The sequence below is a fragment of the Terrapene carolina genome, unplaced genomic scaffold, assembly GCF_002925995.2.
Source record: "Terrapene carolina triunguis isolate 2854851 unplaced genomic scaffold, T_m_triunguis-2.0 Scaffold62, whole genome shotgun sequence".
NCBI lineage: Eukaryota > Metazoa > Chordata > Testudines > Emydidae > Terrapene > Terrapene triunguis.
Window position 1 is genome coordinate 501768 of NW_020664413.1, and position 27271 is coordinate 529038.

The window sequence follows — 27271 nt, forward strand, 5'->3', positions numbered from 1 at the left end:
TTTCTGCGTAAAGACTGAAACGACCGCCGGGGCGGGGTTGCGAAGACCCCCCCGCTCTTTGCTCCCGGGGGGGTCCCGCTGTTCGAACACGAGGCAGGAGCGGGAAGAGACCCGCGAGGCGCCCCGCACGGGACATTTCGATCCCTGCATTACTGCGCACTAACAGCGTCCTGCGCCGCACCGGGCCATTGGCCCAGGGCCTGGCAGCCTCGCTCGGACCCCGCACTGGCTTCAGCACCTGCCCCCGCCAGGCTCCGGGACCCAAAGTCCGGACTTTCGTTTCTAATTAAAACAAAGCTTTTCAGGAGGCAGCGGCGGGAAATTCGGGGGTTTCCGCTCCCAAAACCTCACCTACCGGGAACCCACTTTCCAGCCTCGCTCCCCAGCCGGTCCCTGGCCCGGTCAACCGACCGCAGCCCCCCAAACTCGAAGCGAACTGTTAATGATCTCGGTCTGCCCCCCCCCCCCCCGCGTCTATCCAGCGCCCGGCCGGCACACGCCTTGCCCATTCCTCCCCCGGCTCCGGGCTTTGCTCCTGGTCCCCGTGTGAACGGGCCCGGCCGCCTCGGGGTTATTCGGTGCGCGGGGCTCTCCGCCACTCCCTGACGCAGGTTTCACTCGCAGCCAAATCTCGGATTTCCCGGGAATGTGGGTAGGTCGGTTCGTGGCGCCCGGGCTCAGGAGTGAGGGGCAGGGGGAGCAGCTCCCAGCTGGTCCCCCCCAGCGCCCGCGATCTGCCCCCCACCCTGGCCGGGGGTCTGCAGGGCCAGCACCGGCCCGCCAGCGGAGGAGGGACGGGGCTGCTTGTCCGCAGCGTGGTTCAGACCTGGGCTCCCTGCCCGGAGCCAGCGGGAACCCCCCCCCCGCTCTAGCTCCCCGCAGGGGGGCCCAGCCCCCCGGGCAGCGCATCTGGGGCCGTTCACACTGAGAACCACCGGGGGGGGGGTGTCCGTTCCCTTTGCTCCCCTCGGGACTAGCGGCGTTCCCAGGAGCCCGATCCGGGCCTCAGCGCGGCGTGTCCCCATGTTTCTCTCCCGGGGCTGGGTTCCTGGAGCGGGGCGCGGCCCCTGGGAACGGGTGTGAAACGGCTGCCGCCCCAGCGTGTCCGAGCCCGGAGCAGGAGGGGAGCAACCCGCCGTGTGCATCTTCCCCGGGGCGTGGGTCTTTCTCCAGCCCGGAGCCTGCTTTCAGTTTCCCTGCGGCTCCTGCCAGCGGCTCAGCGGTTCCCTGGCCGGCGGCGGGTAGCTCTGGGCGGGGGAGACCCCTTCATCGCCTCCGGGGGCAGGGTGAGACCCGCCTGGGGATCCACCTGCCTCTGCGCCTTAATCATTAACCCGGCGGCGCAGCGAACAGGGAGCGGGTCGGACCGGTTTCTAGCCGGTGCTAACAACCTCTGGACCCCGCGGGGGGACAGGCTGGGAAGCGCTGATCAGTCCGGGGCCGAAAGGGGGGGCTGGGGTGAAGGTAGCCGAGTTTCTAGACAATGAAGGGGGGGGGGTCACTAAATGTTTGTGCTTCAAACACACTGAACAGTAACCGGGGGGAGGGGGGGGAATACCAGCCCATAAGCCGCAGACAGGCCAGCAATGGCAGAGATGCCAAGACCAGAAAGAATCGTGTCCAATCCCCTGTATAGGGCAGGCCAGAGAACTGCCCCCCCCCCATCCCCAGAGCAGAGCTGTTACCCCAGCCAGGCCTGATTGACAAATGGTCAGTGATGGGGAATCCCCCCCCCCCCCACTTGTTCCAAAGGTGGCTGTGCGGCACACCAGCATCAGCCACACACGAGCCAATCCCAGGCAGGTAGAATCAATGCTCGGCAGGATGGGAAGGAGTTTTCTGGGGGGAAGCTGGTTCCTTTGGACTCTGCCCTGCCCCTGGGGAGCGCTCAGCCCCATGCCCGGGGGGTGGGGGAGAGCAAAACGAATGTTCCAGCCCCGTTGTAGAGACTTGCTGGTTCCGGGCGAAATCTCTGAAATCAGTTGAGTTTATTTGGGTCACGTGTGGATTTAAGTTACATTGATTTCAATCCGTTTCAGTGCCTCTGTAGTCGGGGGTTGTAGGGAGCTTGTTTGAACTCACCACTGCAACTGTTCTAACAGGGACCAGCCCGGGAGGGGCGTGATGGCCAGGAAGCTTCGGGCTGATTCGGAGCCGCCTAGGGGGCAGGGAAGGGAGGCTGGGAAGAGAGGAGCGGGAATGCACCAGGAGCTCTGCTCATACAGCTCAAGGCGTCGGGCCTTGCAGGGGGGCGCAGGCCGTGTACACTTGCTGCGGGCAGCGAAGGGACCTGATGACTATTGGCAGAGGCTGACAAGGCGGTTGGATTGACAGGCCGCCAAGGTGACTTTGTTGGCAGCATTTTGGGTGGCTTGGAGGGGACCGACGGGGGCCTCAGAGACCAGGCTGACAATGCTGATCATTAGCTCTGTGTCCATGGAGCTCATCCCTGGTTCCTAGAGCACCATGCCCGGCGCTGGGATGTGCAACACATTGGAGAGTTTGTTAGAGGGGCTGGATCCTCAGGCAAATGGCTCCTTGACTTGTGTGGAGGTTTTGCCCGGGGACGGGCTGAGGGCTGCAAGGGGACTTTTGCCCCTGGCTTCAATTGGAGCAGGAACAAGGGGCACTGGGCTGACCATGTCACTTCACCCCATGGCTGGTGGGTCACCCTTGAGGCCTGACTGCAGCTGAGCACGAGTCACAGTGAATGAGTCTGAACGTGGCCGTTCCTCTTGTCCGTGACCAGCCAGCCCGTTTCTGGGATTGATTCACGAGGGGCAATTCTTTGTAAACAGCCCCAGCCAGTGACCCTGGCTCTGCAGAGCATTAGCGGCTTGGGAATAGTTCCTACTGGTAATTTGTTCCACGGGTCCCGTGGTGCTGTTCTGCTCCTGGTCCACGTGGCTCGCAGAGCTAACCCGGCCAGTGCACACTGGGAATGGGCCACGTGGCTCGCAGAGCTAACCCGGCCAGTGCACACTGGGAATGGGCCAGTTGAACATACAGTTTGAATTTTGCTTCTGAGGAATGTTCAAACTTAAATTTCACATTGACATGTTTCTGTGCTAGTGACTCTCCATTTTGTGGATATTTGCAGGGAAAAAAATGAAACAAATATTCACTGGTCGCTAATTCCCCAATTTGCTCTGCTCTAGTTGTGACAATAACAGAACCGTAATTTGCAACGACTCCTCCCCACAATGGGGCATTAGCAGGCTTTGAAGTCAGGTCCTGCAGTACCAGAAAACAGCCCTCTACCATTGAAGCTAACAGTGAACATAAGAGTGGCCAGACTGGGTCAGACCAAAGGTCCATCCAGCCCAGTGTCCTGTTGTCACGGACTCACAGATCGTGCCCACTCTTGGCCCCGTGCGGTCCGTGGGGGGTGCCCCTTTCAGTGCGACAGCCCTTCTCGGGGGTCCACTCTCTCCCGGGGTCAGGCCCCTCCACCTCCTGGAGCCGCACCTCTCTGAGCCTTAGCACGTCTGTCTCTGCCGTGGGCCCCCTCAGGGAGTTCCCTCGCTCTGGACCCCTGGGGCCTCCACCCCCGAAGGGGTTGACGCAACCCTGTTCTCTAGCCCGGAGCGACTCTCAGCCAGTGTAACACATGAGGGTTTATTGAGAGTTGAACACAGCACAGGAAACTCTCAGGGCCTCAGGCCTGGCCTCCCGCAGCCCAGCACATCCCAGTCTCTCTGCATCCAGGTGGGCTCTGCCTGCTCCCCCTCTCCAGCCCAGAGCCCCCCTGCTCGCAGCTGGGCATCAGAGATCCCCGGCCCCAGGCCCCACCGTTGTCCATTGTCTTCTCTCCAGGTAAACAGGGCCGTAAACTGGGGCCTCCTCTCCCCTCTTCTGTCCTCTGGCCCCCTCGGGCTGGAACCGGCTGGTCCGGTCACTGGGGTCCCGTCTCTTCGCAGCCCATTGTCCTCCCACTGGCCAGAACCGGCTGTGACTCCTGAGCTGGGTCTCCGGGTCCGGTCGCTGGGGTCTCCATCCTCCAGGCCATTGGCTGGGGTCCCAAGTTCCCTCTCCGGTCCTCTGTAACCACAAACTCCCTCTCCCCTCCCCTCGTTAAACCAGTAACACCCAGGGAAACTGAGTCCCACCCCCTCCGCATGCAAACCATTGAAAACAAGAAAATCCCCCACTTCGTCACACCTGTCTTCCGACAGTGGCCAGTGCCAGGTGCCCCAGAGGGAGTGAACAGAACAGGGAATCATCAAGTGATCCATCCCCTGTCGCCCATTCCCAGCTTCTGGCAAACAGAGGCTAGGGACACCCTTCCTGCCCATCCTGGCTAATAGCCATTGCTGGACCTATCCTCCAGCAACTTATCTAGTTCTTTTAAGAACCCTGTTAAAGTCTTGGCCTTCACAACATCCTCTGGCAAAGAGTTCCACAGTTTGACTGTGTGCTGTGTGAAAAAATACTTCCTTTTGTTTGTTTTAAACCTGCTGCCTATTCATTTCATTAGGTGACCCCTAGTTCTTGTGTTATGAGAAGGAGTAAATAACACTTCCTTATTTACTTTCTCCACACCAGTCACGATTTTATAGACCTCTATCATATCCCCCCTTAGCCGTCTCTTTTCCAAGCTGAAAAGTCCCAGTCTTATTAATCTCTCCTCATATGGAAGTTGTTCCTTCCTCCTAATAATTTTTGTTGCCCTTTTCTGAACCTTTTCCAATTCCAATATATAACTCCAGTGTAACTCTATTAACATGCCTCAGTAGTAGGCTGTTGTCTAGTGAACCAGCCAGTAGAGTGGGACTGGTAACATACGTTACAAGCATATTAGCCAACACACCAGGCCTATAGCGCTAAGGTGTTGGGACCTTGTTCTGTCCTGAGTTTTCTCTCTAGTTGAGAGGAATAGATATTTATAGGTCTGTGTCCCAGGTCTGTCCTTGCCCTTGTATCTCCCATTGAAGTCAATGGAAATCCTGCTTGTGCGGGATTAGGTCCCGAGTCATTAAAATGAAGCCCAATTCTTTGATGAATTGGCTATTAAAAGCATGGATTTATTATGTAAGTTTAGTGATTTAATAACTCCAAAGCCCATTTAAAAAAATACAGCCAGGCAATCTGGTTAATTAAAAGCCCAGCCGGATGAGTAATGGTGTAGAAATGGAGAGTTAAAAGGAAAAGCCCCATTATCTCCCATCTCCTGAAATGAAACACCTCATGATCGGGCCAAGACAGCCGTGGGGCCGTTCTCTGGGGAGAGGCACCTTCCTATGGAATGTTTCCTCTCTCCTCCCCAGGCAGAAGTGGGGGGGGGTGTGTGTGGGGGGAGACAGATCCATTTACAGCTTGAACTTGGTGGTGCATTTACAAAGCATCAGGTGTTAACTGGCTGCGTTTTCATACTTCGTGGGGATAAATACGACTACATTCACTCACGGGTGGAATTCGCCGCTTTGCCGAAGGCTGGCCTGAGGGTGAGACGCCCTTTGAGCCCCAGGGGCCAAAGCGGGGCTATGGAGTGTCTCGGGCTTGGGGCAGCCTTTGGCAAAGGGGTGAATTTCACTCTTCTAATCACATTTACTGGGCGAGAATCTGAACACCTGCAAGACGGGGCATAGTCACCGCTCGGTGCCTGTCTGCTTTCGGTCTGTTATTAATATCGCACCTGTTGCCTGGAAGAACTGGACTCCCAAATGCTACACCAGCAGTTCTCAAACTTCATTGCAACAAACATTACTACACAGCCCCGGGAGGGGGGACCGAAGACCCAGCCCCGCTGTCCCGGGGGGTGGGGGGTGTCAAAGCTGAAGCCCAAGGGCTCCTGCCTTGGGTGGGGGGCATGTAACTTTAGCCCTGGGTGGTGGGGCTTGGGCTTGGGCTTCAGACTTGCTGGGGCCCAGGGCCAACACCAGCTTTGGCAACCCCATTAAAATGGGGTCCCGACCCACAGCTTGAGAACTCCTGGGCTATAGTGACCCCAGACACTGGGCATCTGATCGTCCCCAGAGACACGCAGGCAAGGAGGCAAATCCCGAAGCAGACAAATGCCAACGGCCCCGCAAAGACGCGGCTTTACTCCCACAAGTAGCTGAACTGAAATCAATGGGGCTGGCCCAGTGCTGCGTTATTCCTACACTGGCCTGAGACGGGGAAACTAGGCAAGGCCCAAGCTCCAAGCATCGCAAGAAGCCCCCGGCAGGAATGGACTGGCCCAGCGGAACTGCACATGGGAGTAAAGTCAACAGACATATGGCCAAGGGGGATCCAGTGGACATAGTGTACTTAGATTTCCAGAAAGCCTTTGACAAGGTCCCTCACCGAAGGCTCTTATGTAAATTAAGTTGTCATGGGTTAAGAGGGAAGGTCCTTTCATGGATTGAGAACTGGTTAAAAGACAGGGAACAAAGGGTAGGAATTAATGGTAAATTCTCAGAATGGAGCGGGGTAACTAGTGGTGTTCCCCAAGGGTCTGTCCTAGGACCAATCCTATTCAACTTATTCATAAATGATCTGGAGAAAGGGGTAAACAGTGAAGTGGCGAAGTTTTCAGATGATACTAAACTGCTCAAGATAGTTGAGACCAAAGCAGACTGTGAAGAACTTCAAAAAGATCTCACAAAACTAAGTGATTGGGCAACAAAATGGCAAATGAAATTTAATGTGGCTAAATGTAAAGTAATGCACATTGGAAAAAATAACCCCAACTATACATACAATATGATGGAGGCTAATTTAGCTACAACTAGTCAGGAAAGAGATCTTGGAGTCGTCGTGGATAGTTCTCTGAAGATGTCCGCGCAGTGTGCAGTGGCAGTCAAAAAAGCAAACAGGATGTTAGGAATCATTTAAAAAGGGATAGAGAATAAGTTGGAGAATATCTTATTGCCCTTATATAAATCCATGGTATGCCCACATCTTGAATACTGTGTACAGATGTGGTCTCCTCATCTCAAAAAAGCTATACTGGCATTAGAAAAAGTTCAGAAAAGGGCAACTAAAATGATTAGGGGTTTGGAACAGGTCCCATATGAGGAGAGATTAAAGAGGCTAGGACTTTTCAGCTTGGAAAAGAGGAGACTAACGGGGGATATGATAGAGGTCTATAAAATCATGAGTGGTGTGGAGAAAGTGGATAAGGAAAAGTTATTTATTTGTTCCCATAATACAAGAACTAGGGGCCACCAAATGAAATGAATGGGCAGCAGGTTTAAAACAAATAAAAGGAAGTTCTTCTTCACACAGTGCATAGTCAACCTGTGGAACTCCTTGCCTGAGGAGGTTGTGAAGACTAGGACTATAACAGGGTTTAAAAGAGAACTGGATAAATTCATGGAGGTTAAGTCCATTAATGGCTATTAGCCAGGATGGGTAAGGAATGGTGTCCCTAGACTCTGTTTATCAGAGGGTGGAGATGGATGGCAGACTTGATGATCCCCTGTTCTGTTCACTCCCTCTGGGGCACCTGGCATTGGCCACTGTCGGTAGGCAGGATACTGGGCTGGATGGACCTTTGGTCTGACCCAGTCTGGCCATTCTTATGTTCTTATTTGAGAACCGAAGTGATTGCAGGATTGAGCCCATAATTGTAGCAAGTCCCACTGGTGGTGGCCACCTGACCAAGACAGAGATAGAGAACCGCAGCAAGGCCACCAAAGCAGGAATAACCGGCAACTCCAGCGCCCGACTGGCACGTGTCCCAGCGGGACGCAGACAGAAGTGGCAACCTCTTGCCACCGTAAATGGTTTCTTCTTGGGACAGCTGAGACTGGAGTAACGAGCGAAGAGACCGGTCTGGACTGGGTCCTAAGCAATGCCCTGGGGCCAGATCCTGAAGCCCTTCATTGTACTGGGGCAAAGTGTAGCGGAGTCAACGGGAGTTTGGTCCGAGTACAGGCAGAGTTAGGCCAGGACTCTGGCCCAGGAACCAGCTGCTGTGTGTCCTTCAGCTGAGTCACTCCATGGCAGGGGCCACGGTGTAATTACCGTAAGTTCAGCATCCTTGGGGGAAGAAGAGCATCCCAAATTAACCCTCTGACGCTGATGGTCAGGAAAGAGGATTAAAAACATCTGAGGAAGCTTGTTAGAAAGAACGAACCCAGGAGCCTCACATTAAAATCCTGACACTCACCATGGGGGCTACTTACAGCAGGACGTCTGGGAGCCCCAGAAGCCATGTGCACCCCGAAATGCAAACAGGAAGCAGGGAGGAGAAACGACCACTGTGGCTAAAGCACAAAGTGAAGCGATTGCTGGAGCCGCGTCCCTAGGCCCACAGAAATGAGCCCGAGCGGGGACCAGGAAAATGAGCGCTGGCGATTAGGGGAATGATAGAATTTGAAGAGCAAATCGCCAAAGACGGAAAAACAAATAAATTCTGTGGGGAGAGCAGAAGCTGGAAGCCGGCGAGTGTCCGTGAGTCCAGCAGGGGGCAAAGGGAGCAGTCAGAGAGGATTAGCATATGGGAGAGAAGCTAAAATGATCCCTTTCTATCAGTCTCCACCACAGAAGAGTTGGGGAAAATACCTACTCTTTCCGGGTCAGAGAGGTGTGCGGAGTCCGAAGGGTTAAGAGGAAGGCATCATGATAATGCATGTTCTCCCTGCAACAAGTCACCAGGACTGGTTGGTTCATCCCAGAGCTTTAACTTCAGTGCAGTTATTCTGGCTGATGCCTGTGTCAATCAGGAGACAAATCAGGCTCATTCTTTATACACAACATGCATAATTAACCTGTGGAACTCATTGCCACATGATTCAGAGGCCAAGAGCTGAGCAGGATTTTAAAAAGCCTAGGGACAATGATATGAAAAAGCTACAGGTACATTAGGCACAATAAGCATGTGGGGGCTATAAACGCTCCTGCTGCAGGGCTCCAGCCAATCTCTAGTGACCGGGGTTAGGAACAGATTTCCCCTGTCGGTAGGTTATTCTAGCTAGAGGGTTCCTTGCACCTTCCTCTGATGCAGCTAGCACAGGCCACTGTCAGAGACAGGATACCGGGCTAGATGGACTGGGGCCGACCAGTCTGCAACCCCTATGCTCCAATGTTCAGTGGTTCCTTGCTGCCTAGGATGGCTGACAGTCTGGTGCAGGAGGGCCGTACACTGGTGTGATTTGGGGAGCGGGTGCGGGGGGCAGCTCAGGCAGATGCTCCCCCAAATACTACCCAGTCACTGCACCCCTTGCCTCCTTTCCCCAGGCCAGAGCCACGTTTGCTGCTGCCCTTGGGCTGCCGGGGCAGCTTCTGGCAGCAAACTGAAAGGAGGTTTGGGGCGATGCAGCCTGGGCCCCGCTGGACCAGCCCTGCCACAGCCACAGAATCCCCACAGCTCCTGAAATCTTTTGGAAGAGCAAGTTCCCCCTGTCACGCCCTGTCCGAGGTGTAGGTCCTGAGCTCTCTGGGGCAGGGCCTGTCCCCTTGGTGACTCCTCTGTACAGCTCCCAATACGAGAGGGCCCCATCCGTGAGTGGCATTCCTGGCTGCCGCCATAATTAATAACAGGACTAAATAACAAGGGCACCAGATGGGTTTGGGGGTCCGGTGTTTTTAATCCTGGTGTAGAGCACACACACACTCACCTACATGCATGTACGCACACACAGACGCACACACGCATGTAAACACAGATGCACATACACACAGACACATGCACACGCACGCACACACGCACTCACACACATGCACGCACACACAGGCATACACACGCACACACAGACACACACATTTGCACACAGGCACACACACACATACACACGCACACACAGACGCGCACACATACATGCACACACACAGACACGTGCACACACATACACGCACACACACAGACACGCACACATGCACACACACACACACACATGCACACACACATGCACGTGCACAGACACATGTGCACACACACAGACACATGCACACATCCAAACGTGCATGCACACAGACACACACGCACGCGTGTGCACACAGATGCATGCACACACATGCAGACACGTGCACACAGACAGACATCTGTGCACACACGTGACATTGAGCTCCCCCTTCTGAATAATTTGTGTGAGCAAAATTCACTTCATCAGGAGAATGTTGCTACTGAGGAAAGGTCTTTATCTGCCCCACCCCACCCCACCCCACCCCAGGAAGTATCTGAGCCCCTTACAAGCTTTGATGGATGTAGACCCACAACACCCCTGTGGGGCAGGGCAGGGCTATTCTCCCATTGTACAGATGGAGAACTGAGGCACTAGACATTAAGGGACTTGCCTGCGGCCACCCAGGCATTTGTGGCACAGCAGAGTCGCAGGCTAGCGCCCTCATCACTGGCTCATCCTTCCTCTCAGTAGCACTCACCCTGGTACCCCTTGGTTGTCACTTCCTGGCGAAACCCACCCTAAGCTTTGCTCTAGCCCACTGCACAGGTTGACCTTCGCTCACTAATGAATATACCATCCCCCACCCAGGGGAGCCGGGGTCAATCTCTTTATCCCCATTTCACAGGTGGGGGAAACTGAGGCCCAGACAGGGGCAGCGACTCTCCCAGGCTCACCCGGAAATCATTTTATCTGAGTGAGAAACAAACGATCTGATTCCCCCCTCCCCTCCTGTGTCTCCACGGCCCCCTGGGACCTAGGGCTCAGCACAAGGCTGAGGGGAGGAATTCTTTTGGGGTTCCCTGAAGTTTTGGCAGAACATTCTGGAGTGGCAGCTGCCTCTCAAAGCCAGCCTAGACTGCGTCCAGCCAGGCAGCGTGGAGCAGGGAGGCTCTGGTTCCTGAGCCATCCAAGGTTGGGCACTGGGCTTGGTGTCTGGCCCTGGGACAGCTCAGGGAATCTGTGGGAGGGGGCCTCTCTTCTGCTTCCAGAGCCAGGAGAGATCACGTTGCCTTGCGGCTTCCAGCCCTTGGGTCTGATCCTTCCCAGACTAGCACGTTTGCTCTGTCGCACATCGAGACAGGAGGGATCCAGTCCAGGCGGGCGTGAGCCGGGGCCCAGCGAAGCCAAACAGAGCGGAGTTTGCCAGGGCTGCGTTTCTCCCCAAGCCTTATGAATTTCTTAGCTGGTGCTGGCTGGGGACCCGCTGGGCTGCGCCGATGGCCACGCGTGAAGGGGTGGCTGGCGCAGGAAGCCGGTGTGTGTTCAGATTCCCGGGGGAGGCTCTGATTTCTGTGCCCCCTGCCAGCAGGAGGGAAGTGCCATGTAGGCTGGGGAGGCCCTATGCACAGAGCTGCCAAGCTGGAGATTTATGGCCATTGAGAGACTCGATATATCGCTCTGGACGGGCGAGCGTGTGAAAGCTCTTTGCAAGAGTGAATCATTCTCAGCTTTCCCACTGGGGCCACCTGTGCCTGGCTGGAGTCAGTGAGACCTTGGACAGGAGAGAGGCAGGGCCTCCGGCTCTGCCCGCTGAGCTCCTGCAAAGGAGTGGCTGGGAAGGCACAGGGCTGTCATGCTCCTGCGGGGGGGGGGGGGGGAGGGTGTCGTTCTAGGGTCAGAGCCCCCCTCCCCCAGCTGAAAGAAATCCGGGCTTCTTACCGGTGGGCTAGGCCCCTCCTGCTCCACCAGTGGGGTGATGGGGTAAACAGACAGGGGATTCCCAGGGCAAGGATGATGCACTGGACTCGGACTCAGGGGATCTAGGTTCAGATCAGCCACCCGCTCCTGGGTGACCCTGGGAAAGTCACTCGGCCTCGCTGGACTCCAGGTCCCCAGCTGTACAGTGGGGACAATGACCTGTCCTCCCTGCGTCTGTCGTGTCCATGTAAAGGGGATGCCCTTTCTCCTCCTACGTGCCTGGACCCTGGTCTTGGTCAGCGCCCAAGTTCTGCCTGCCCAGGCCAACGCAGCACCAGCGCCCAGCCCTCCCCTTGGTTTGGATTCAAGCCAGATCCTGGCAGTTAACACTCGCTGGCCTGTCCCTTTTACACCCTGGGCGGCAGCTTGGAAATGGGTGTGATGCTCACCCACTTCGGCCCCATTGTGGTTTAAACCCGAGGAGCTGGGGACAGTGATTCCTTTTCAGCACTGCGGGTCAGAGACATGAGTGCCCTGGGGCAGCTTCCAGCTCACATAGGCAGCCCGATGCACTGTCATTTCAGACAGCTAGCTCCCAGCGTCCAGCGGGTACCACGGTGTGATGATGAGCAGGAGGAGGGAGGGCTAGGAGAGGTCGGGGTGCTGGGGATGCCAGGCCAGGAGGCCGGGGCACTGGGGGACATTGGTCTTGTCAAACAAGACATTTCATTCTTTGCGATGACAAGTTTGGTTGATTCAGGTGGCTGCGTAGATGAAACAGACAGAGCCTTCTGTAAGGCGTTTGACTCAGTACCATCCCAAATCAGCAAAGAAGTGGGTGACTGACAGATCTCCAAAGTAGTTGTGAATGGGGACTCCTCACTGAACGGGGACCTTTCTCATGAGGTTCTGCAGGGATCAGTTCTAGGTCTGATGCTATTCCAGATTGTCACCAGGGATCTGGAAGAAAATATCAAATCACTGCAATTGACACACGAGTGGCTGAGTGGTAAATGATGCTGAGGACAGGCCAGTCATACAGAGCGATTTGGATTGCTCGGTGTCATGGACTCACACGTTGTGCCCACTCTTGGCCCCGTGCGGTCCGTGCGGGGTGCCCCTTTCAGTGCGACAGCCCTTCTCGGGAGTCCACTCTCTCCCAGGGTTAGGCCCCTCTACCTCCTGGAGCCGCACCTCTCTGAGCCTTAGCACACCTGTTTCTCAGCGTGGGCCCCCTCAGGGAGTCCCCTTGCTCTGGATCCCCCGGGGCCTCCACCCCCCGAAGGGGTTGATGCAACCCTGTTCTCTAGACTGGAGTGACTCTCAGCCAGCGTAAAACAGGAGGTTTATTGGGCGTTGAACACAGCATAGGAAACTCTCCGGCCTCAGGCCTGGCCTCCCTCAGCCCAGCACATCCTGGTGGGCTCTGCCTGCTCCCCCTCTCCAGCCCAGAGCCCCCCTTGCTTCCCAGCTGGGCATCTGAGATCACCTCCCCCAAGCCCCATCTCTGTCCATTGTCTTCTCTCCAGGTAAACAGGGTCGTAAACCAGGTCGCTTGGGCCTCCTCTCCCCTCTTCTGTCCTCTGGGCTCTCTGGCTGGAACCGGCTGGTTAGGTCACCGGGGTCCCGTCTCTCCGCAGCCCATTGTTCCCCCACTGGCCAGAACTGGCTGTGACTCCTGATCTGGGCCTCCGGGTCACCAGGTCGCCAGGTCACCAGTCGCTGGGGTGTCCGTCCTCCAGGCCATTGGCTGGGGTCCCAAGTTCCCTCTCTGGTCCTGTGTACCAACAAACTCCCTCTCCCCTCACCTCATTAAACCAGCAACACCCAGGGACACTGAGTCCCACCCCCTCTGCATGCAAACCATTGGAAAAACAAGAAAATCCCCCACTTCGTCACACTCGGTAAGCTGGGCCCATTCAAACAAAATGGATTTTAATAAAGCCAAATGCAAGGCCAGACACCGAGGCTCAAGGACTGCAGGCCAGACCTCCAGAACGGGGGCCGGATCCTGGGCAAAAGTGATTCTGAAAAGGGTTTGGGGGTGAGAGTGGACAAACAGCTGAATACGGGCGGTGACAAGACGGGCTAATGTGTATAAATAGGGGAATAGGGAGTGGAAGTAGCGAGGTGATTTAACCTCTGTACACAGCACTGGTGAGACCGACAGGAATATGGCCTCCTGTTCTGGGTCCCCATGTTAAGGGTACAGAAGAGAGCCCCAGGAACGCTTCAAGTGCTGGAGAAAACGCTCCGAGTGAGCTCGATCTGTGTAGCGAGGCGAGTGCATTGCAGTGTGTCGGTGCCTCCCCGTCCCCGGGGAGAACCCAGCGCACGCTAACAGAGCTCTTCACTCTATGGCAGTGGAGAGAGGCAGTGCAAGGGCCAGTGACTGGAAGCTGGAGCCATACACGTTCCCATAGGAATTGTTAGCTCTGCGGGCGATTAGCCACTGGGACAAACTCCTCGGGGCAGCAGTGGCTTCTCCAGCTCTTGATGTCTCCAGATCCAGCCCGGAGGCCTTCCTGGAAGCTGCCTTAGTTGTTGGGTTCAGTGCAGGGCTGGTGGGGCGTGATCAACAGGAGGTCAGTCTAGAATTAGATGGCCCCTTCTGGCCTTAAACCTCTGTGAGTGGTGGGTCTGGGAGACTGCCCGGCGGAGTCAAGTGGGAGAGGGGACGGGTGAGCTGGGCCCGTGGCTGAGATGCCTGCTCGGCGGGACGGTGCCTGGCGTGGCGATGGCCCAGTGGGACACGCAGGGTAGAGCCAGGCTTGGCACCGCGGGAGCCGCAGGGAGTCCGGGAGGGGTGCAGGTAAATCGCAGGGATATGGCCATGCGGGAGGAGGTAGCGAGGGATAAGTGGGGGGCTCGGGGAACCTCCCAGAATGGTCCTATGGCTAAGACCACCAGAGGGGAAGCGAGAGGAAGGAAACCAGGTGGTGGGGGAGCCCGGGTCCCAGGAGGAAAAGCCAAGGCAGCAGGCCCAAGGTGACAGGGTGTAGAAGATGGCCATTAAGCGCCGTCTGTGGGGCCAGGCTGATATAGCCAGTTCAATGGGTCAAGTGGGTCAGCGTCAGCTCTGTTGTCTGCCCCAGCTCCTCAGAGTCCTGACCCTGACAGTGGGGGAAAAGCCCACCAGGCCCACCCTGGGCTCCAGTGTGATATGTTCTGTTAGCTACAGCGAACAAGCACAACGTGTTAGAGACCGAGTGAAAACACAGTCGGTTAATATCAGATCCCAGATGAACCTAGGTACCAGCTGTCTGAGCCAGACCAAAGAAGCCAGCAATTCTTTATGAACGTTACCTACTAATCTAGGGAGGCAGCTGCGTTGTTTAGCGTTTGGCCCCCAAAGCCCCAGTCTGACGGCCAGGCAGTGTCCTGATATTCCAGCCGAATGGCGGATGTGGTGAGCGTCGCATCATTTCCAGCCTGCAGCAAATGTGGAAAGTAGCTCGGATGTCAGTCAGGACAGCCGGCCCGAATGGTAGGTGGGTCGGTAAAGAGCACGACGGAGCTTAACGCCTTCTTGCAGAGCCCACGGTGAGACAGCTCGTTCCAGGTAATTAGCCACTGGGACAACTTAGGAAGGGGTCTGGCAGCTTCTCCATCACTAGGAATTTTCACATCAAGATTGGATGTTTTCCTCCGAGCTGCAGTAGCTCAAACAGGAATTAACGCAGGGCAATCCCACGGAGCTTCACATTAGGTGATCACAATGGTCGCTTCTGGCTTTGGAATTGACGAACAGGTCGATATTGCTGCAGGGGGGAGCGTACTGTGACCCTGGGAGTTTCGTTCTCTCTCAGGAAGCTGGTACGGGGTCGAATAGACCAGCTGGCGGTTTTATCGGCTTGGCTGATTAGTATCAATGGACTTGCTGGCTGGCCACGGGTTACTGGCTTGTAGACGTCAAGTCTAGGTGTCGCTTGTTGCCGGACAGCTCCCCCTCGGTGGCCAGCCGGGGAAGCACAGGCCTCTCTCAGGCCTGGTGGTATTGCATGGCCAGAGACGAGCGGTCAACAGCAGCCTTGGCAGCAGGTGGAAGCCAGGTCCTTCTGTCCCTTGTGAAGCTGGAGGCCTGGCTGGTTCCTCCCCTTTGGGGCTTTTCCTGAGTGAGGCTCCTTCTCGGGAGTTCCTTGGCAAATCAGAATGGGGCGTTCTCCTTCCGAGGTCACTGGCATCACCCAATGGGGTTGGATTAGGTAAGAACCGCCCCATTCTAGGAATTTCTGTCTCAGAAGGACCTCGCAGGTCCTTGTGTGTGGGCCAGTGAGGTCAGGGGTCAGCCCACAGCCATGAGCCACCTGACAAGTCTCGGCTCGGAAACCGTCGCAGGCTGCACGGGTAGCCCAGAGCTGGAAGTGATGTGAACTCGGCCAGAGCAAAAAGCCTTTTACAATTCCCACGAGCGGTTCAGTTTCTAACTGCAGGCCCCTCCCTGCCCCACATGGTGCAGCAAGGCAGAGAGCGTGCAGGGCTCCCCTCAGACACAGCCAGGCCCTGCGGCCGTCACATCCCTGAAACACACGCCCAGTCTACCTGTGTTTCTGGGGTTCATGTGGACACAGGAAGCCATGGATGGGTCTGAAATAATCTGAGTCGAGGTGGTCTCTGCATGGAATTTCACTGCTGCTGCCCTGAGCTGGTGTAACAGGGCTCGCCCCTGCCAGGGCGCCCTTGTGCGGCTAACCACAGCAAGGCAGAAAGTTCCTGCCTCGGTTTCCCTAGGGCCGTCGGAGCTGCCCATCCTCCCCGCCACAGATCAGACCAATGGTCACCGCCCCTGCCTGGGAAAGGAATGTCATCCCTCCCAGAGTCCAGTTCAAGCCCTGCTTCTGGGCACAATTTATTTGTATCAGCGCAACCCTCAGCAGATCAGTCAGTCAGACAATTCCCAAAGCCCCAGAGTAAAATGCAGCCATTCCCCACCCCCGTTCCAGGGGCCACCTCCAGACTGCCCACCGGAGATCCCCCACCTGCTGCATTTCCCAGTTCTTCTGCCTCCCTCCCCGGGCCAGCCACCTGCGAGTGGACAGGCCTCTTCCCCAGTGCCAGCGCCCCTATTCCAGGGCCTCCACGCCCCTGGCAGTTCTCCGCACTTGCTGCAACTCTTCTCCCACAGCCCCAGCTCAGGCTCCTGCGAGCGAGCTCCCCACGGCACTCCACTCCCCAGGCCCCTTCACGGGCAAGTCCTGCCTGTGCTGAACAACTTCTCTTGGGAACCTCCCTCTGGAGTTAAGCCTCTTTCTCCCGACCCAGCCTGCCCCGACTGAGCTGGTTGTGATGGGTTCAGTCACTGTCACCTGATGTGCTGAAATGACCTCTGAGCCCGTTTCCCCCACCAGCTTGGGACTCCAGAACCCTGCCTTGTTGAGCCAGACACACCAGCCTGCTGCAACACAGACCCAGGTCTGGGCCACACCCCCAAAGCTGCAGACTTAAACCAAACACTGCTCAGCAAGTCACCTATCTCCAGCCCCCGGACACCCAGCTCCCAATGGGATCCAAACCCCAAATAAATCCATGTTACTCTGTATAAAGCTTATACAGGGTAAACTCATAAATTGTCCACCCTCTATACCACTGATAGAGAGATATGCACAGCTGTTTGCTCCCCCGGGTATTAATCACTTACTCTGGGTTAATTAATAAACAAAAGTGATTTTATTAAGTATAAAAAGTAGGATGTAAGTGGTTTCAAGTAATAACAGAACAAAGTAAGTCACCAAGCAAAGTAAAGCAAAAACACGCAAGTCTAAGCCTAATACATTAAGAAACTGATTACAGATAAAATCTCACCCTCAGAGATGTTCCAATAAGCTTCTTTCACAGACTAGACTCCTTCCTAGTCTGGGCCCAATCCTTTCCCCTGGTACAGTCCTTGTTAGTTCCAGCAGGCACCTTAGGTGTTAACTAGGGGTTTTCTTATGACTGCAGCCCCCTTTGTTCTGTTCTAAACTCTTTTATATCTTTGGCACAAGGCGGGAATCTTTTGTCTCTCTGGGTCCCCACCCCCCCTTCTAAATGGAAAAGCACCATGTTTAAGATGGATTCCAGTATCAGGTGACATGGTCACATGTCCTGTGAGACCCCAGCCTCCATTCTTCCAGGGCTGGCCCGCACACACCCAGGAAGGTTTGCAAGTAAACAGAGCCATTGACAACCAATTGTCCTAGTCAATGGGAGCCATCAAGCTTCCAAACTACCATTAATGGCCCACACTTTGCATAATTACAATAGGACCTCAGAGTTATACTTGATATTTCTAGCTTCAGATACAAGAATGATACATACATACAAATAGGATGACCACACTCAGTAGATGATAAGCTTTGTAATGATACCTTACAAGAGACCTTTTGCATAAAGCATATTCCAGTTACATCATATTCACACTTATAAGCATATTTCCATAAAACATATGGCGTGCAACATCACACTGGTGTCTCCCTTTGCCACAGGGCCTCGGCGCGGACCTTCTGCTCAGCAGGATTTCGCAGCTCTGGCCGGTTCTCTCCCACAGCTCCCAACTCCTGCTGTCTCCACGCAGCTCTCACCAGCTCTCAGAGGCCCCCTATCAGGCTCCATTGGGAGGCAGCTAACTAGTCCCAAGTGAACTGGGCCCTTTCCCTCTTACAGGGGCCAGTGACCCAGGGACAACAGGTGATTTGGGGGTGGGAGCAGATATTGGTGTCGGGGGTCTAGGCCCTTTGATCCCTGCTGTTTTGGGGTGAGGAAGATCCCTGCAAAGGTGTGAGCCAGGAGTGGGATGTTTAACATAGTCCCCTGGCTGGCCCAGGCCTCTCTTCTCAGGAGCCGTCCCTTGGCTCTGACAGGCTTTCTCGCTGTCGCCCTGGGCTCAGCCTCCTGTTTGGGGAGGGGGTGTTGAGCGGGGTGCAAGGGGGTAGCTCTGGCAGCACTTGGCGCTCTCGGACTCCCTTGGCCTGGCCTGGCTGTGGGACAGTAGCTGCTGGTGGCATTGGTTAGTGATCACCCCTGCTGATGGATGAGGATTGAGTTTTCTTGCCGGCTCTTGTTTGGCCCATAAACTGCCTTTGGTAGTGCTGAGCCCCCGTACTGACTGTGTGCCCTTCCCCAGAGCGGGCAGCTGGAGTCCCCTTCACAACTCTGGCCGTGCTTTGGGACAGTCCTCTGGGGTACCCCGGTCTGCCTTGTCACCCCGGTGAGCGTATCTCTGTGATAGCTCGTCCCTCACCCCGTGAATCACAGCAACATTCAGGTTACGCCCAGTCCCAAAGGACCCGTCACTTACACCAGGCCAGTTGCTCTTTAGATCTCACACCAAAGCAAACACTTGTAGCCAAGCCTGTAATAAACTATACCAAGATTTATTACATAGAAAAAGGAAACGAGAGAGGTTAAAGCAGGTAAACATATATATGCAAATGAGTTACTATCTTAAATTTCAAAAAGTAATAGAAGCTTTTATAATAAGCAAGTTCTATATCATAGAGTCATAGGACTGGAAGGGACGTCGAGAGGTCTCTAGTCCCGTCCCCTGCACTCATGGCAGGATGAAGTGTTATCTAGACCATCCCTGACAGGTGTGTGTCTAACCTGCTCTTAAAAACCTCCAATGATAGAGATTCCACAACCTCCCCAGGCAATTTATTCCAGTGCTTAACCACCCTGACAGTTAAGAAGTTTTTCCTAATGTCCAACCTAAACCGCCCTTGCTGCAATTTAAGCCCATTGCTTCTTGTCCTATCCTCAGAGGTTAAGAAGAACAATTTTTCTCCCTCCTCCTTGTAACAACCTTTTATGTACTTGAAACTGTTCTCAGGTCCCCTCTCAGTCTTCTCTTTTCCAGACTAAACAAACCCAATGTTTTCAATCTCCCTCATAGCTCATGTTTTCTAGACCTTTCATCATTTTTGTTGCTCTTCTCTGGACCTTCTCCAGTTTGTCCACATCTTTCCTGAAATGTGGCACCCGGAACTGGACACAATACTCCAGTTGAGGCCTAATCAGAGCGGAGTAGAGCGGAAGAATTACTTCTTGTGTCTTGCTTACAATGCTCTTGCTAATACATTTCAGAATGATGTTTGCTTTTTTTGCAGCAGTGTTACACTGTTGACTCATATCTAGCTTGTGATCCACTATAACCCCCAGATCCCTTTCCGCAGTACTCCTTCCTAGACAGTCATTTCCCATTTTGTATGTGTGCAACTGATTGTTTCTTCCTAAGTGGAGGACTTTGCATTTGTCGTTATTAAATTTCATCCTATTTACTTCAGACCATTTCTCCAGTTTGTCCAGATCATTTGGAATTTTAATCCTATCCTCCAAAGCACTTGCAACCCCTCCCAGCTTGATATCGGCTGCAAACTATAAGTGTACTCTCTATGCCATTATCTAAATCATTGATGAAGATATTGAACAGAACCGGACCCAGAACTGATCCCTGCGGGACCCCACTCGTTATGTCCTTCCAGCCTGACTGTGAACCATTGATAACGACTCTCTGGGAACAGTTTTCCAACCAGTTATGCACCCACCGTATAGTACAGGTTGCATTTCCCTAGTTTGTTTATGAGACGGTCACGCAAGACAGTATCAAAAGCCTTACTAAAGTCAAGCTATACCACGTCTACCATTTCCCCCTAGCCACAAGGCTAGTTACCCTGTCAAAGAAAGCTATTAGGTGACTGTTACTTATCAACTTATTATCTTCTAGGTGTTTGCAAATTGATTGCTTAATTATTTGCTCCATTATCTTTCCCGGTACAGAAGTTAAGCTGACTGGTCTGTAATTCCCCGGGTTGTCCTTATTCTCCTTTTTATAGATGGACACTAGATTTGCCCTTTTCCAGTCCTCTGGAATCTCTCCCGTCTTCCATGACTTTTAGAAGATAATCACTAATGGCTCAGATATCTCCTCAGTCAGCACCTGGAGTATTCTAGGATGTATTTCATTATATGTCCTTTAGGACAGTGCTAAACACAGGGGATCTCTTACTTATGCCTAGTAAACCTTGCACCTGAGAGTCCAAGCAGCACAGAGATACAGTTCCTTCCTATTAGGGGTTTTTAGTCCCGTTCTCCCCTGTGCTCAGAGCTGCAAGCTCAGCTGATGGGAGGAATCCACTTGCAAGACTCATCTTCACAGGGGAGAAACAAGCAATCAGGGCCGGCTCCAGGCACCAGCCCAGGAAGCAGGTGCTTGGGGCGGCCAATGGAAAGGGGCGGCATGTCCGCGTCTTCGGTGGCAATTCGGCAGTGGGTCCCTCAGTCCCTCTCGGAGGGAAGGACCCGCTGCCGAATTGCCACCGCGAAGAATGAAGCGGTGCGGTAGAGCAGCTGCCAAAGTGCCGCCGATCGCGGCTTTTTTTTTCTTCTTCGCTGCTTGGGGCTGCAAAAAAGCTGGAGCCAGCCCTGCAAGCAATGTCTTTTGTCCTCTTTTTCGTCTCACAATAGCCATAGGGAGTTGGACCTTCCCTGTTGGCCAGGAGATAACACCTTCAGCTGGAGACCAGCACGTTGCACTAGTTAATGTCTCTCTCCTGCCTGGTGAGTTACACAGTCACAGAGGCTTGCAACACAAATGCTCCAATGTTCCCTTACACCACGGCACACAGCTGTTATAACTGAGATTAATGCTGGGAGCCACTCACAAGCATTCAATTAAGTCTAAACACTAAACACGTTCTTATCGTTCTAATACTGATTTTACTAGCACTAACACAGGGTAGCCAGACTAGGCCTAGCTATGTATCTCAGTGTTCAGCTAAGACATGGGGACCTTGGCACGCGCTGGCCTGTGGTCTGCCAGCGTCCCGAAGGTCGGAGTTCTATTCCTGCTTTTGCTGAGTTTCCTATTAGCCATGATGTGTGACACAGTCTGATCTCTAGGCTCTTACATGGCACCTGGCATCTGGGCACCTCGGATTCAACCCAGTGCAACTTTATAACGTTCAGTTAATGCAGCATCCATAAATTCCCGCATGACACATCATTAACTCGGTGGCCTAGCCCCAGTTAATTGACTCCTGTTTGTAAAGAGCGGTGACAATGGAAAGTGCTGTCTAAGGGCTGCATACTGCTATTAGCTCAGGGAGGTTCCTTCCTGGTACCTTTGACTTCAGTTCCCATGCCGACAAGTTCCCTGTTTTGCTGCTTTGTCTGTATACTTCTCATGAGCTTGTGAATTTTGAGCAAGCACTTTAGGGTCGCCTGCATCAGTGAGGGCGGGCAGAGGAGGGGTGTCCCTGTACAGAGCCTATGAAATTCCTCCCTTTTTGGACCCATCTATCCATGAGATCCAGGTCACATCCATGTTCCAGTCCCTTTAACACCTCCCACCCTCCCCCTCCCCTTCCTGGCTACTATCTGCTTCCTCAATACACTTCTTGAGATTATTGCCCTGCAGATGTCAGTCCCTGAATATACTGACAGCTTTAACCCTTCGAACCCTGGCACTTTGCAGCCGGCTGGCCCAAGGAGATCTCAGCGTTTGGGGGGTGCGTGGCACTGCGGGTGCCAAAAGGTTAACAGACCCTACGCTTATTTCGGGTGTTTTCTCGCCTGGAGATAGCAAAGGTTGATCCTCTTGTAGAACCAAAAGGGGCAAATTCCATGTGTTGTCAGCTTGTTTTCATCCAAGCCTCTGCCCCCAGTTTCACTACCAGCCACTGGAAGATGTGGGGCGGGCAGGTAACAGCTGTGCTTTGCAGACTTCTAGCAGGTTTTTGAGAGCTACAGAGATCCATTTCCTTATGCATATTAAGGGGGATTCTTTTGGAAAGGAGGGCAAGGTGCATTCCTTGTAATATTACTGGGAGCCACCAGTTGGTGCTGTTAGAGATACTCTTACAAGTTCCATTTAACTGACTATATGGGCCGATGGATCTTGGAGAAATGTTTGTTGTTAGCTGTGGTGCAGTTCTAAGTGGTTCCCTGCCTGAGTCTCAGGGCTGGGTGTGGAAAGAGCTCCTAGCTACACTCCCACAAACAAGCCACTAATAACACTCGGTGTCAAAGCTTTACATCCTTATTCAGTGCGATGCCGTGCTCCATAAAGAGCAATGGTATCTAAATGGGAATCAGGTTTCGATTTTAACAGGGGCGTCTTGTCTATAGTAGGGTTTAAAACATAAAATCACCTCCTTCCGGTGACACCTTCCATCAGCTGGTGTCGTGAATGCTGGCTGAGGTCAATGGGAGAGCTGTAGGCCGTCCTAGGGGAGAGTGTAGTGACTGACGTCTGCACAGGATACTGTGACAGATCTGTAAAGCACCCTGCATCCCAAAAGGCCCAAAGTGCTTTACAAGCCATATGAATCAACTCCTCTACCAGTGGAGGGCAGCCTGCTCAGCAGTGCTCAGTGCCACGGCAGAGTGTAGGACAGGAAGTGAGCAGAACGCCTTACGCAGGGGGGTGCTAGGGAAGTAGAATAGGATTACCAGAGCCGAAGTGGGGCCAGGACTCTGGGGTCAATGTTCAAGGTGCCACTGGCGCAGGCTAGATGTGAGATGCATCTGCTAGAACTGAGCTAAAGTTTGTGACTGGCTCTGAGCCGCCTGGCGGAGAAGTGCTGGAGGAAGGAAATTCCTGTTATAAAGGATGATGCGAACTCTCCTGGCAGTCGCTGGCTCTGGGGACATGGGGCAGATCTCCTGGGTGTCAGACGTTCAGTGTTGAGTAGCATGCTGCAATCTCACGGTGTTAAGTCCACTGGATGCTCCGGCACTGCGGATTTCCTCCCTTTTCTGATGGGCATTACAGCGTCTCCGGGTGGGAAGCTAAAAGCTGATCCGAAGATCCTACCCTCCCGCCCACCTTGGGCCTCGTTCACTGCCACTCTGCCCCTTGTGCTGTCATTGTGCCAGTGCACGGACCGCAGGGTGCCCCACGCGGCCTCTCAGCCCGGACATGCTGCCAGCGTTGCAGGCTGATAATGCTCACGAGCTCTCTCTGCTTGGGGGCGTCTGCCTCAGCCTCGCTCGTCCCGGAGCTGTCTCCATGCAGAGACTTGGTGGGACATGCCCAGGGACCTGGCTGCAGCCTGACCCCCAGCAGTCTCTCCCGTCACCCCTCCATCTCCTGCTCAGCACTTCCCACCCCGCCACGGACCTACTGGTTTCGATAGCTGCTGTCCTCCTGGAGAAGGGCCGTAAAAGTGGAGCCCCAAAGAGCCAATAAAGAGGGCAGAGCGGAGATGAAGGCGGAATCAAACAGTGCGTGCCCTGTCTCTGCCACGCAGGGAGACGAGCCGCGCTGGGTTCTCAAAGACTCTTTTGTTCCCCTCTCTCCTGATTCAGCAGGGCCCTGCGATAACGGGTGATTAGCGAGATAGCAGGCCCTGGGCCACGCTGCACGGGCTGCTGCCCTTATCGCAGACTTTGGCAGCTGGGGGTAATCAAATACACTTCACGCTAATCAAGGAGTTTTCATTTCGCTAACGGAATCGATTTCAATCGCCAAACGACCCTGATAACGTCGCTGCCAGTTTAATATCAGCTGGGCAATAAACCCATTATTGGACGACCAGGCGATGACAGCGACACTTAGCGCTCTGCCCCGGGGCCGGGGGGCACCGCATTGCCAGCCTGCGCCGGGGTCCTCTGGGGAGCCCTGCTGGCTCTTGGGGGCTGGGATGTGGCCAGGCCGGAGCTCCCTAGGGAGCAGCAATGACTACTGGGGAGAGGCCTCATTTCCCTGGGACTGCGCCAGGCGTTCCCACATGCGCTGCTCAGTTTCTGCTCCTCCGAAGGGAGAGCGTCCCCGACCGAACCACCACGTCCTAGGGCACATGGGCTGGCCCCCGGGGCTGGCCCTGTTCAGCCATGAGAGCCCCACCCAAGCTGGTTTGGGTGCAGAGAGTCTCGGCAGCAGAATCCCAGCTGGGACGGGGCCAGTTTGCAGGGAAATGAGCTGGGCCAGGGGTCTGGCCTCGCGTGACTGCCCCTCTCCGTGCCCCTCGGCGTGTTTGCGATGAAGCGACCCTCAGTGCCCACATGCCACGAATTCTCCTCCTCATGGGCGGCGGGCACAATAGGCCTGGGGAGGCCACGCCTCCCCAAACAGGATGCGGTGCACCTCCCTTCGGGGGCGTGCCGCCGGCCGGCCGCCTTCGGAATGCTGCCGACGAACAGGTGCCTGGGCCGTGGCCCCGCCCATGCCCCATGGCCACACCCACGCCCGCCCTGTGGCCACGCCCACACAGCTCCTCTTCCCGTCCCCGCTCCACCTCTTCCCCCGTGGCGAGGGGGCCCCTCGGGAAGGGGCTGAGCGGGAGCAGGGCCTGGGGTGGGATAGGGGTGGAGCATGGGCGGGGCTTCGGAGGCTGAGCAGGGGCAGTGAAGGGGGTGGGGCCACGGTCCAGGCACCGGTGGCTCCTCCCACTTCTAGGGAGCTTCGGGCTCTCAGGCCCAGCCTCCCCAAATACCCATGCTCCTCCCTGCCTCTAGTGACATCCCGCAGCCCAGGCCCTCACAGCCACCTGCACTGTCCCTCCGCCCTGGACACTTCTTCCATCTTCAGGAAGCGCCTACCCCCTTCCTGCTCTCACCCCCCACCCAAAGGGGCGTCAGGCTTCCCTCGCCCATCCCCCCTCTCAAGCGCCCACCCGTCAGCTGCGCAGGGGCGTCCCGTCTGCTCCATCCTCCTGCCTCGCCTAACCCTAATGCCCCCTTGTCTTCATGGGTCACGGCTCCCAAATTCCTGCTGCCCAGACCCACCTCCTCCCCCCGCCCTGGCCTTTTCCCAGCAGCCCCGTCTGCTCCCCCGCTGCCCTGTCTAGCCAGGGCCCTTAGCTAGCGCCCGCTGCCAGGGGGGCTCAGCACCTCCCACTCTATAGCAGCCGCCCCCTGGGGCGCCCCCCCTGCAGGGTGGAGCAGCGCGAGCGTCCGACTGAGCCTCGCCCACGGTCATGTGCGGTAAAGCAGGACTTGACCCTGGGTCTAGGCACTCAGCACCGGGCGGGGCAGACGCCTGGCCCTGCCCTCGGGGAGGGGCTCGCTGCGGCTCCCAGCCCCCCTCCCCCGCCCGCTGACCTGTGCCCGCTCGTTGCATTTCAGCCCCTCCGCAGTCCGGCCTGATGGGCAAATGCCGCCGGCCCCGCACGGCCTTCACCAGCCAGCAGCTGCTGGAGCTCGAGAACCAGTTCAAGCTCAACAAGTATCTGTCCAGGCCCAAGCGCTTCGAAGTGGCCACGTCGCTGATGCTGACCGAGACGCAGGTACGGTCCCCGCAGGAGCTGGGAAAAGGGGGGGCAGGGGGGGAGTTGCTCACTGGCCTCCCTCTGCACCTATGGGTGAGGGGCAGGGCCGATGGGCCCTGGGCTCCCGTCCTGCAATGGTGACCCCAGAAGATTTGCCTCTTTTACTAGCACAGTGACTCCACCCAGAAACCAGTCACCCAGCAGCAGGGCCCGTCCCCGCGCTGTCCTCCGGGGCTACTGGTCTGGCACCCTGGGGGGTGTGTGTGTGTGTGCGTGCGCGCGCCGTTCTGGGACCCTGGGCTGATTCTAGTCCGTGTGTGTGTGTGTCCCCTAACACAATGCTATATCCCTAAGACTCAGCCCATGGGGGCCCCTCCTAACCCCAACCTCCTGGGCAGCCACGCTCACCATGTTCTAGCACTGGGGATACTGGAATCGCACCCAGTGACCCTGATTCTCCGTGATGCCGTGTCTGTGCTTGGAGTGGGCATTGGGGGCTGGTAGTTGAGGTGGCTTCAACCTTTCTGCTCCCTGTATTCTAGGGCAATGTGGGCACCTGACCAGCCCCCAGTGTAAGTTAGAGCAGCCTCAGCGCTGCTCTAAATGTCTCCCCAGCACCTGGTGGACCTAGGAGGCAAAGGACAGCTGTAGAACTGAGCACTCTGGCCATGCCCTTGATCTACTCCTATACTAGGGGCTGGGATCAGGGCAGGTTTAGGGTGACCCAGGAGGGGGTGATCTCCAGGGCGGGTGACCCGGGAGGGGGTGATCTCCAGGATGGGTGACCCAGGAGGGGGTGATCTCCAGGGCGGGTGACCCGGGGGGGGGTGATCTATTAATTTGTTTGGCTCCTCGGGGTAGGGATTTTCTCACCAGCTGTTGGTCAGCGCCTGGCCCAGCAGGGCCCGGCTCTGCGCTCATGGCAGTATAACGTGTCTCAGTAATAAATGATGACGCGTGTGCCGTGCCCCGCCCTGGGGCTGGCAGCGTGTCAGCGCTGGGAGAGGCTGCCCCCAGGTGCGTGGCTGGGGAAACCCTATAGTCACCCTCCTGTCGGTCTTCTGCAGGTGAAGATCTGGTTCCAGAACCGCAGGATGAAGTGGAAACGCAGCCGGAAAGCCAAAGAGCAGGTGGCCCAAGCCGAGGCCGAGAAGCAAAGAGGGGTCAGCAAAGCCGCCGAGAAGCTGCTGCCCAGCGAGCCGCAGGGGCAGGAGGAGGGCCCTGAATTCAACAGGCACGGTGCCAGCGTGGAGCTCCTGCCCCGCCGCCCTGCAGAGCTCGGCTACAGCCCGGGCTCCTCGTGCTCCGGGGAGGAAGAGGAGCAGATCAGCTCCACGGACAGGAAGATCGGCTCAGCATTATGAAAGGCAGCCCCGAGTGATCACCCCACGAAGCAGAGCAGGGAGAGTAGCCCAGAACCAGAGCGAGGGGGCCGGGGCGAGCCAGACAGAGCCGGGTCCGGGGCCACCTCCGCTGCTAGCAGACTCAGAGACCCGACCCAGGCAGGGCACTGGGGAGACGCTGCGGCACCTGCCCGTCTCCGTTAATTTATGTGTGTTTGGATTCTATTTAACTCGTAATTATTCTGTCGGTGTGTACTGGGGGGCTGGGGGC

At 55.6% G+C, this 27271-nt stretch overlaps 1 protein-coding gene across 1 annotated transcript in view; it reads left to right on the forward strand.

The window, feature by feature from the left end:
• The window catches only part of LOC112110589 (motor neuron and pancreas homeobox protein 1-like), a 28454-nt gene extending 1433 nt beyond the window's left edge, over positions 1-27021 (forward strand). The window contains exons 2-3 of the mRNA XM_026647718.1: positions 25515-25675; positions 26725-27021. Coding sequence (XP_026503503.1) covers positions 25515-25675; positions 26725-27021 — 458 coding nt within the window. The remainder of the gene's footprint in view (positions 1-25514; positions 25676-26724) is intronic.
• Positions 27022-27271: the final 250 nt, after the last annotated feature.